Below are 12,217 nucleotides of genomic sequence, written 5' to 3' on the forward strand. Positions count from 1 at the left end.
TGTTTTTTTGTCTACTCCATATTCCCTTAGTATTCTTAGTAAGTTTCCTCTGTCTACCAAGTCATAGGCTTTCCTCAAGTCGACGAAGGAGATGTAGAGGTTTTTGAGTCTCACCATATAATACTCTAAAATTTTATTTTATCTTAATTTCTTTCCCCCTCCCAATCATCTTTTTCTTAAATTCACTTTCTTTTCTTTTGCCATTAGAAGTCAATCATTTATTTTATTAAATCTAATGTTTTCGTTATTAACTTAACTTTTATCTTTTATAAAGAATTATTATTTTAATCTATTTATCTTATCTTAATTTTTTGTTTTATTTATAACATTGTATATAGTTAGTGGTGTCTTTTGTATGAGACTATACCCCCCATAATCAATTGTTTTTAAAAAAAAAAAAAAATGTACCTCATACATTAACCATGCTCACCAGGCCGATCTGGTATTAAATAAATAAATATAAAATACTTCAGTGATTAATACACTTCGCTCTTATCACCTGGACCCAAGTCCAACTGATTTGATCCTGAATTTAATCCATCTGTGATGAATGGTATCCAGGCATGCTATGGGAGTTGCCCGGTTCCAGCTTGGTTCAGTGGAAATGGTGGGGGTACAGCAAACCGTGGTAGTTAGAAATTTTTATATAACTACCATAAATGGTTTTTGCTTTTAACAGTGAAGTTGGTTTCCAATCAGACTCTCCATTAAAGAGATATTTAATATTAAAGATAATTATGATATTTTCTGAAAATGAAAACTTTTCTGTGTTCTATTAGAGGGAATGTCCAACTGATTTCTTCTTCAACGAACGGATTATACTAGTTATCCTCTTTATGAGAATTATCCAACCATCCTCTGTCCTTTATTTATGCAGTGTGTGTTGGTTTAGGGTCCTAATATACCTAAGTTAAAAAGTTGTTGAAGCTGGTCTTTTAGCTTTAGATAGATGATTGTTATTAGGGATCCAATTAAAAAAATAATCCAGAAGTCCCACAGATATTCAGTTTCAGCAGAGGTTCAATTTGAAGATTCTTTGGTGTCTATCATGATGTTCAATATATAATACCATTGAGTAAAACTTTTTGTGTAATATTTACATTTTTATTTATACTATTATACCTGATTTTATCATTTATCTCAAAGGCAATTTATCTAGATCTATACAATAAGGCAAGTGATAGTGATCACAAATTGAGCTAAAAATAGTTTAAGTTAAAAAAGTGTTAAACAAATTTTTACAGGCTTCAAATATCAAGAAAGGACACAGATAAATAAAAAAGTTTCTAACAATATGAAAGTATAGACAGAATTGGATACAATCGGCTAAAGACAGAACCTGATCATTTCAAACAAAAAATTACAATAGAACAAAAATAAAATATATGAAACTAGGGTATAAAATATTGTCTATGAGAAAAAGGTTTTACTTACAGTGACTAATGTTTTCCTAAAAGAATCCAATATCTTCAAAGCCATTTCATAATCCTTTAGAAGATGATAAGCCATTGCAAAGCCAATCCATGATGCTCTTTGAGTTGGACGTAACATAAACAGCTGATATCTAGTATCCTTTACAAAAAATGAAAAGGCATGATATTAACTATAATGATACAAAAAAAGGGAACAAGTGATACATTATCGTACAAAATTAGTATTGGTATACAAGGCGGACCACCTTTACATTTCACCTATATAACACCTATCTTCATGGCTTAACAGAAGTTTTATAACAGTTACAAACAAAATAAAGTAAACAGATTTTATGGACATCGTTATGATATTAGAATTGAATGTATACACATATGTTTAGAACCTTTATGACATGCTTTATCAACAATGTGACTAACAGTGTTGTGTTGCCATCACAGGGGTTAAACTCGACGATCATCATATTAACTACAGATTATAATAACTACCGACACACTTTATATATCCTATTTGTAGCTAGCCAGGTAAAACACAAGGAAATCTGTAAAAATTGATTTTTACAATATTTATTAACAATACTGTGGAAAGTTAATTAGTGATGTTGAAAAAATTTTGTTCAATAAGAAATGGCCAAACTCCAACAAAAAAAGACCCTATTTGGTGGCAAAATGGCAAGTCATTAAATGCTAATCTTAACTCAGTATAACCTTGGGAGTATTGAAGTATACTTTAAACACTACTGCGTTAATGTAAAAGTGCAGGATCTGCCTAATACTTTTTTTCTTAGAGTAGTATTCATATTTGTTCATTATTATTACAAACCAAGAGAAAACTTAAATGACATGAAAATCATAGAATAAAATTAATAATCAACAAAAATTATAATAGATGTACTGGAAAGTTCTGTGTTCTGGTTACGAAAAGTGTGAGCATATTCATGAATGTATACATACTGACTTAGCGAATGAATAAAAACGAAGATGATTTATGTTAGTATTAAATGAGAAGTGATTTTGTATCCATGGCTACTGCTAAAGTTCATTTATGCTACTGTATTTTATACAAATTCCAACAAGAAATGCAACAGAAGCTTGTACAAATTTATTGAAAGTGTTTGATGAATGTACAATTTCTGAGAGAACATGCAGAAGATGATTCGAAAAATTTGAAATATGTGATTTTGACCTTTCTGATAAGCCATGCTCTGGGCGACCATCTTTGTTAAACGCGATATTGTCAAGGTCATGTTTAAACAAAATCTTTTTAGACAGGAGATTTTGGAAAGGCTTGATTCAACAACAAATGACTTCAGACCACATTTGGAAACCATGATTGATGTGGAAATATTCAAGATGGTGGCTACATGAGTTAAGTAAGAAGATTCTGAAATGAAATTCCTGGTTGAACGTACTACTGAAGAAAACATTGTAAGGAAAAGGGCATATTGTCAACCCAGAAAACCTGTCCCATCCACCTCTAAATCAAAGCATGAGTAAGAGAATGTTGTGTATATGATGGGATATTAGAGGACCAATGAGGACCTGTGAATGCCACCAAACGGTGAAACTTATTTGACAGAGAATAATACACGCTCAGCAAGAACATACTGAACTAAGATTACCTAAAAACACAGGATATAGTTTCCGTTAATTTTCATACCATCTAATGAAAACAAAAAATGCTGCACAAAACGTATCCGCTGCATGTTCCATTATAGGTTATGCTAAAGCTTATACACAATTTTCTTAATACAATGAAGTCATAGTTATGAAAGACACCATACTCATTTTGAGTAACAAATTTTTGGATTAAAAGAAATCATTCCTAAAACAAACTTAAACTATATAACAAGTGATTACATTGTTTATTTTTTAAGATCTGTCTAAATATAACCAAATCTTGGGAAAAAAAAGATGATAAGAAAGCAGAATTTTTCTTAGTACAGTAGTGTAAGGTACAAGCTCTTAAACATCTTACTGACTGTGACAGAATGAATGAAAATGATTTATATTAGTAGTTCTGAACCAACGATTATTACCATGAGAGTTTAGACAGATTGTTGAAATGGTTTCAAAAAAACCTAACAAAGTCGGAGACAAGATGAAATATAAAGCAGAAGCTGAAAGTTTGCAGAGGGTATCCCACTTAGACACTACAACTGTAGTGCTAAATCATGCATAAGGTAGTAGTGCAACCTTAATTCTTTTTGACACCAAATAATATACTCTCATTTCAGCTTTGAATTAAACAAATTTTCGAATTACTGAAATTCGGTTAATTGGGATTGCTAAGTATTGATTTCAGGGATTGTTAAGAATTGATTGAGTAAGATTGGGTTGTAAAATAAGTTCATAGCAATTTTTACTGGTTACTCAATAAAAACTTCAGATTCTTGCAAATATTTTTAATAAATTTTATAAGACCCATTTTGATCTATTGCATGTTGCCATCTTTCAGGTAATTTTTTAATTCCGTCCTCTCAAAACTTCTCAGAATTTTTTTTCTCTTCCATTTAGAGCAAGCAAAATACCACTTAAAGATAAGGAATCTCGGTTGAAACTGATGCATAAAAGCATCTTAACTAACCCTTTTTTAGAATATTTAAACATTATTGACCAAGTAAACATGATTTTATAAACACAGAGAGGATTAAATTGAAATACGCTATGAACTTACTTTACAACTCAATATAATTAAGTTATCTGCATTTTAGTCTGAATAAATTTTTATCGATAGAAAAGTTAGTTGACTAATATTCACAATAATATTTAAAACAAATTTACACCACACAATCAATTTATAATATCAGTTACAATTGGGAGATATTTTTTAACATGTTTAAATTGTCTGATACTTCACGTCACGTGTAACATGATCTACTTACTATAAAGCAAAACATACTCCCTACAGACTATGTGATCCACTGTAATTCTAAGTATAGAACCATCATAGGTAAAATAATTTCTATGTAACACCAGAATATTCAATATTTATTAACACTATTCTTACTGCTGTAGATGTTTTGCAAGCCTAAGCTACACTATCATTACCTCTCCTAAACGTTGTGACTAATGAGACATTTATTGATTGCATTGGAATGAAAAAAAAATTAATACAAATAATATCTATCAGAACAAAACAGACAAGACCCCCTTTCAGGTTTCATTATTTTGAAGGGCAAAGTAAATAAAAGTAATAACTACCGAAAACTTTTAAAATAACTCGAAAATGTAGTTATATTTAAAAAAAAAAAGAAAAAAGAATTTTAAAAATAATACCCTTCAGAAATAATTCGAATCATTACAAAGATATTAAGAAGTGATGTTAGTATGGTATAGACTTGCATAATTTTAATGATGTTGGTTTCAAGGAGAAACCAATTTCAATAACCATTTCTGATGTGTCCTGCTCAGAAGCTGGTATTTTAGCTTATAACCTGGAAGTTCCAACATTGATAATACAGCAGTTATTATTTTTATTATGGTATAAATTGTAAAATCAAAGCCCAGAATTATGTAAAAATATCAAAATACTTCAATAGTTTATATGTATATATATACATATAAACTATTGAAGTAAAACAGATTAATATAAAAAATTCTACAATGAATCATACCTCTAGATTGAGATCAATAATGAATAAGGACTTATATAAAAATGATGGTTCGTTCAATAAATCACTAATAAAACTGTTGTCTCGAATAGAATAATTGATTTATTGATAAATATTGAAGACACAAAAATACAATGGCAAGTTAAAACTAAACAATTCATAAGAAAGGTATGTTACCGATAAACTTACCCTATACCCTTCAAGATCTCGCATTTGAATTTGCAATAAACTAAGATCACGTAATATTTGTATATTATCTTTCTCCCACTTAAGAGCATTACGGTAACATTTAATAGCTTCGTCATATTTTTTGTCCGATCTCTGTAAAAGTCCATAAACATGCCAACACACATGAGATTTTAAATCATTTCTAAGTCCTCTTCTGACATGTTCATAAGCTTCTTCCTTACGTCCCAGACAGTTTAGAGTGAGTCCTTTCATTGCAAGTGTTTCTAAAATAAAAAATAATAATAATATTTTAAAATTAGTTATTGTAATGTAAGAATACAAAATACATTAATTCAATACAAACAATAATAATTGAATTTTCATTTTGGTACTACTTCATACTTAAATCACATTTGATTTCACTTGACAAGTACTTAACAACCAATAAAAAATTAAAGACAAAAAGGCTTAATGGAACATCATAAATCTAATAAGCGGATAATTGTAAGAGTTAAAAAACTTTATCATTCATAACATCAGCTTTAAGAAACAGAACTCCTCACTAATTAAAAATCCTTTTAGTGTCAAAATTAGATAAAGAAATATTCTGAAAAAAAAAATGCTAACTTTTTTGACACTGCAACTATTTAAGTCATAGCTATTCAAAAAACATTCAGAAGTCATATTGTAATTCTAAAAACAAATGAATAACATACCTCCATGTTCAGAGAATTTTGGATTTGACAGAATTTGTTTGGCAAATTTGAGTCCATTCTTGTACTGTTTATGTTCGTAGCATTTCTACAAAATATTGTTTTTCAATACAGTAAATAAAAGTAATTTAAAATCAAATTATATTTTCAAATATAAAAGGCAAACACTGAATAAATAAGTTTTATTAGCTAATTCTTCAGGGTAAACATAAGTAAGAAATGATTGTAGTTAATGAATTAAGGGTTATTTTCACTATATTGAATATGTATTTAATTGCAGTAGAGTATATATTTGTATTGGAGACTGAATATGTAAACATACATAATAATACATATGTGTGTATAAGAAATTGATTATATTATAATAAATAACGAAAAGTCAAATATTTCATTTACCAATATACGTTTAAAAAGCGAGTTTTCTTTAGGAGGTAACGGATTCGACGACGGCATTTTGGTAACAAACGAAGAAATAAGATTAATAGATAATAATAATGAAATCAAATCAAATCTGAAACCTCGTGTTAACCTAAGTTAAAAACAGATAGTACCACATGTTCGAAAACTTTAACCGGCATCTTTATAACCAGTCAATCCAGTGAGATTATCGAAGAAGGGGGCATAATAGTGCAGGTTATTTTACCTTAGATAACAGTGTTATTGTTCGTGTACTTTCGATATGGATAAAAAATTTTAAGTAATGTCTCCATTTGGGGAAAAAAAAAATCCTGTGAGATTTAAACTTTTATTGAAATATGTTTAAGCAGTCGGCTTCGTTACAATTTTGAATCACCGATTTCATCTTGAAGATGGTTTCTTTGATAAAAAATCAGATTCTGAAACATCTATCCAGGTTTGTGTTAATCTGTAATAGTAAAAAAAAAAAAATGGAATTTGAAATTGTTTCTCTGTTTAAGGCGGTTTTGAGCAGTCCAATCTTTCTCTTTCAATCCTATATTTTGTATTGACTGTTTTGAAATTTTGTGGATAAGGTTTCAGTATTAATCTATGTTTATTAGTAAACCTAGTTACAACAATATGAATTTGGTTAGTTGAATTTTCAGGAGTAAACATAATGACAGTATTAAGAATTTTATATCACTTTATTTGGTTTTGTTTATGGAGTTTCCTCTTGAAGAAAACCATGGGAATATTTTTTGTGAATAAAATCTTATTCTTTTCTTTAACTCTAATTAATTGATGAACATTATCTGCCAATATACCAAGATTGTCAAATAGAAATTTTGTTTTATGTGATATATTATGCGATCAGAAATTATGACATTTTAATCAGATACAAAATTTCTATGATTAAAATACTTTATTTATGAAAATATTTGATATTATTTTCTTGAAATGTTGCTCCTTTTGTAGAATATGTACTTAGTTCATTATATCTTGTGACTAATGAGCTTTTTTTCCTCTTTTTTCCCATTTAATAATGGAGATTCAAGAGATGTTATAAAACTTCTCTTCTTGAAAACATTTTACTATTATAATTTGATTTTTAAGTTAAATCTGTTGTCTAAAAATGAAAAGTGTGTTACGAAAAGATGGGGTGGTTGAGAGTTAATTTTTTTCTTACTTTATTATTTTTATGATATGTTGCTTTAGCTCCCCCAAAAAAGCCCGAAACTATTTTTATGTTACCAGAGTGTACTGATGGTCCCGAAAAGTGCCGGAGGTGACCGATTCCGAACCGTTCGTTTCAAAATAAATTACCCGCAACTTCGACAGGGATTTTTCCTCTCTAGAGGGAATTTCTACTGGGAAATGGTCATTACATCTTATCCTTCACTATTTTTTAAGTAATATAACAGTCTGGCAGTCTGCTGATTGTCAATGTTGTATTTGACAGGTGCTGGTATAAATTTAAAAAAAAGTATCACACGATTTTGTTATAAATAGCGCAAAACAACCTTATTATTTTATTCAGATTAACTATTTAACAATGTTCTTATTCTTATTAATTTATAGCCCAAGAGAACCTTATTATTCTAGTTGATTAACTATCAAACTATTTTCTTATTAAAAAAAAATAAACCATTTCGCATTGAATGACTTCCCATAAGCATCCAAGACACAAATGCTACAGAAAGTGAGGAGGTGAGTACCCAAAGGCAACAAAATGTAATATTAAGGAGGAAGGCACTGTTTTTATTTGAAAACACTCTAAAGGAGACTAGAGGAAACAGTCTAATGAAGTCGACCCAATAAATTAAGGAGAATCTTCGGAATGATATCTAATGATTAGATCAAAAGTTAAATGTCAAACCCCAGAAATATACTTATTGGAAAAATGAGGACCTAAATATGTATAGAAATATAGGATACTTAGATGTTTGTTTAATGTAGAGATTTGATGTACTCTTGGTAAATTTTCCAAAGATTATCGCAATGTATATTACCAGTAATCATAAATGTAATGTAATCACAAATGTATATTACTTGATAAGTAAATGTAAAATAAATGCTTCAGATTTATTTTCAGGTTACAGAGTCTAAGTAGTATAATTCATAATGATATAGATATGTAATAGGAAATATTTTTCTTTCGTAATATATATTCTAATATTGAAGTAATAACCCAAAAAGTACAGGTAATACAAAGTAAAAGGGCAAGTACAAAAGATGTATTAAATATAGATATTTATAAGTTAGAAGAAGTAAATGTAATAGGAACTCCTGCCGAAAATTGTCATGTATTATATTCTAACCTTTAACTAAGAAGGAAAGGATTAAGTGTGCTGGGACAGAAATTTCCCCTCTTGAAAGGGGATTAATTGGGCGTAGGGAGGTGGCGGCCCCATCGCCCGGTCATAGTACTGCAGATAGCTGTTGGTCCTCCAGGTTGAAAAACAGTACACTGACGCTCATACATTTACAGCACACTACATTCACCCCCACACAATAGACCGAGGTCAATGACCGTACACACCCTAGGGTCACCTCCCTTAGGTAGCCACCCCGGATGAGGAAGTGTGTCAGGAAGCTATGGGAGGCAATCCCTCCACTTGACTTGGGGGAGTGGGCCGATACTCCATTCACCTTAAACGCTATCATCACAGAAAACGGAATGAAAAGAGCTGGATTGTTTTTACGGAGCTCGACACGGCGTGAAAAACATTTTTTTCGAATGGCAACATGGAATGTCTGTGGTCTGAACGGGAAGGAGTGTGAGCTTGTGGAGGAGATTAGGAAGGCCAAGGTGGATCTGCTGGCAGTGACAGGAACTAAGAGGAAAGGAATGGGAGAAGTTAAGATACAGGACTATACTCTTCTATATTCTGGTATAAATAACAACGAGAGAGCAGCCAGCGGAGTAAGTTTCTTGTTCCATGAAGACCTGGCTTCTATAATAAAAGGTTGGAAATTTGTGAGTAACCGAATCATGGTTTCAGACATACTGGAAGGAGAGAGGCTTCAATCAGTGATGGTCGCCTATGAGCCGAACAAAAGTACTTTCTCAGAAGAAAAAGATACCTTCTTTAATGACCTTCAGAGAAAAGTGGATGACTCTTAAGGCATACCCATAGTCTTAGGGGATCTGAATGTATGGGGTCTGAATGGGTTGGGTGTAGCTACAGAAGGTGGCCGGGAACCTTAGGAAGATATGGAGAAGAGTTCCTCAACGGCAATGGGAAAAGAATTTTAAACTTCTCTGTGTCAAACGACCTGGTTATAACGAATACACTCTTTCCGCATAAAGAATGTCATAAATATACCAGAGAGGAGCAAGAAAGAAACGAAAAATCTGTTATAGATTATATTCTGAGAATTATAGAAAGGAAATGCAAGAAATACAGGATGCCAAAATCAAAAGAGGATTTGAGATCAGAAGTGATTATTATTTATTAATAGCAAATATAACATGGAAAGATACAAAGCCAAGAAAAAGACACAATGACCTCAAAAAAAAGCTTAATCAAATTGTACCGCTTAAAGCAGGAAGAAATGGCGACCTATTTTCAGTAAGAGATAGAAAGAATGGTTTCAGACCAAAGCAGACCTTGGGATATTAATGAAATCGACATGAGCTGGACAGCTTTTAGGAGGATCCTCTTTGATGCCTCAAAATTGGTCTGTGGCGAGAAGAGCGTAAGGTCTAGCCCCAGAAGAACTGCCTGGTGGACGGAAGATGTTAAAAAAGCGATTCAAGAAAAGAAGGAAGCTTGGAAGAATCATTTGAGACTGAAAACTCCCGCTGCTCACCAACTGTACAAGGATCGGAGGAAAGAAGCCTAGTTAAAAGTGCTGGAAGCACAAAAGAAATCATGGGAAGATTTGGCCCGGAAGCTCGAAGAAGATTCTAAAGAAAACCAGAAGGTCTTCTATAATTTCTCTGTAGGAAATTAAGGATAGAAATGAAGATATTCTCTGGCGTGATGAACTCATCATGGAAAGGTGGAGAGAGTATTTCTAAGATCTGCTAGAGGGAAGAGATATAGAGCTCAGTGAGATCCAGAGGATTTTTAGGTTGAAGACGACTACATCAGTGAAGAAGAACTTTGAAAAGCCATCAACAAAGTCAAACTGGGCAAAGCAGCTTGTATTGACGAAATCACTCCCAAAATGATCAAAATATGGGTAGTAAAGTCCAAGAGATGTTCCTCCATCTTCTGAATCTCATTTGGAAAGAAAAGAGAATTGTTCTTATTTATAAGAAAGGGGACAATCGAGAGTGTGGTAACCACCGAGGAATTTCACTTCTCAGTATACCCAGCAAAGCGTACTCTAGAGTGTTGGAGACAAGGATAAGAAATTTGGTCGAGAGCCAGCTCGGAGAGGAACAATACGGTTTCAGAGCACAACGAAGCACGCAAGATCTCATCTTCGCAGTGCGACAAATTACAGAGAAGACTGTCGAAAAGAATAAAGAACTTTTGATTTGCTTTGTGGACCTTCAAAAGGCTTTCGACAGGGTGAGAAAGCAAGTCATAGATCAGGCACTGTCAGATAGAGGCATTGATCGAGGGATGACCTTGGCAGTGATGAGTCTTTATAATAAAACCAGGAATGTGGTTAGGACAAGGAACCCCATATCACAGAAATTCAAGACAAAATCAGGTATTTGTCAAGGTTGTTGCTTGAGCCCGCTGCTCTTCATAGTAGTCCTCGATAAAGCAATAAAGAAAGCTAAACTTAGAATGAGACAGTTACAGTTGGGACACATGAACTTACAACCCATAAAATTTTCTGTGTTGGCTTTTGCGGATGACCTGGTTTTGCTGGCTTCCAACAATCTAGACCTCCAATACAACATATGTGTTCTGCAAGAGGAAATGGCCTCGATAAACATGAAAATTAACCCGGAAAAGACCAAATGTATGAGGATAGGAAAGAAACCCCGGAGAATAATGAGGGTGTCAGAGCAAATGGAGAAAGACTAGAGCAGGTCCAGAATTTCAAATATCTAGGTGCTCATCTCAACGAAGGTGGCTACATTGATGAGGAAGTTTCATGCATGCAAAAGATCATTTAACTCTTAATTTTTTAATATGCCGTGAGACCCTAAATTGATAGTAAGAAACCAGATTCACAAGTTCGAAAGCATTGTAGCTTAAAAAAAGTAACATTTTTGCTTTGTTTCTTGTTGTTACTGAGTAACTCTAAACTTATGTATATGAAAAAAAATCTTGTCTTATTCTTATTTTGTGAAATAGCAACTAAAATATTTGTTCTACGAGAAGGGGCATGTGTAGAATGAATTCAAAGTAAATTTAATCAGATTGGAAGAAGATAGTTGACCGTATGAAGTAGATTGTAGGAAGATAGTCCAGGTGGTGGTCAATAAAAGTATCAAAAAATACTGTGCAATAAAACGCTTACCAAACAGTTAAAGGACTTGCAACATAACTGAATACAAGTGTATCAACAGTTTCTCGACACTTAAAGGCCATTGATAAAGGAAAAAAAATCTATGAATACCTCATAAACTTATTGAGTGGTAGTAGTTGAAGCATTATGAGATATGCATTTCACTGCTTACTAGGCAAAAAAATTAGCCTTTTCTCAAAAGGATTGTTTATGGCAACAGGCGTCAGTCAGGTCAGTGGTTAAATATCTATGAAAGACCGGGACACATGCCAAAACCAAATTGGCCTCCAAATAAATTATTGGTTTCTGTATAGTGATCAATGGCAGGAATAATTCATTTTGCCTTTTTACCCAGAGGTGAAACCATTACATCCACATCGTACTGCAGTGATATTGACACGATGCTCAAAAACATGTCAAAAAACAACCTATATTGGTTAATTGAAAGGTCAGTCTAGGAAACTATACTCTTAAA

At 32.2% G+C, this 12,217-nt stretch overlaps 2 protein-coding genes across 2 annotated transcripts in view; one reads left to right on the forward strand and one right to left on the reverse strand.

Moving 5' to 3' along the window:
- The window catches only part of Naa15-16 (N-alpha-acetyltransferase 15/16), a 142,008-nt gene extending 135,492 nt beyond the window's left edge, over window positions 1-6,516 (reverse strand). Inside the window, exons 1-4 of the mRNA XM_014427910.3 lie at window positions 6,322-6,516; window positions 5,929-6,013; window positions 5,234-5,496; window positions 1,435-1,572 (exon numbers count right to left, since the gene is read on the reverse strand). Coding sequence (XP_014283396.1) covers window positions 1,435-1,572; window positions 5,234-5,496; window positions 5,929-6,013; window positions 6,322-6,378 — 543 coding nt within the window. The 5' untranslated portion in view covers window positions 6,379-6,516. The remainder of the gene's footprint in view (window positions 1-1,434; window positions 1,573-5,233; window positions 5,497-5,928; window positions 6,014-6,321) is intronic.
- A 1-nt stretch (window position 6,517) lies between these two features.
- Window positions 6,518-12,217, forward strand: part of LOC106685314 (bridge-like lipid transfer protein family member 3B) — an 84,057-nt gene continuing 78,357 nt past the window's right edge. The window contains exon 1 of the mRNA XM_014427908.3: window positions 6,518-6,778. Coding sequence (XP_014283394.1) covers window positions 6,735-6,778 — 44 coding nt within the window. The 5' untranslated portion in view covers window positions 6,518-6,734. The remainder of the gene's footprint in view (window positions 6,779-12,217) is intronic.

Source organism: Halyomorpha halys, unplaced genomic scaffold, assembly GCF_000696795.3.
Source record: "Halyomorpha halys isolate HHAL.00 unplaced genomic scaffold, Hhal_1.1 Scaffold680.1, whole genome shotgun sequence".
Classification (NCBI taxonomy): Eukaryota; Metazoa; Arthropoda; class Insecta; order Hemiptera; family Pentatomidae; genus Halyomorpha; species Halyomorpha halys.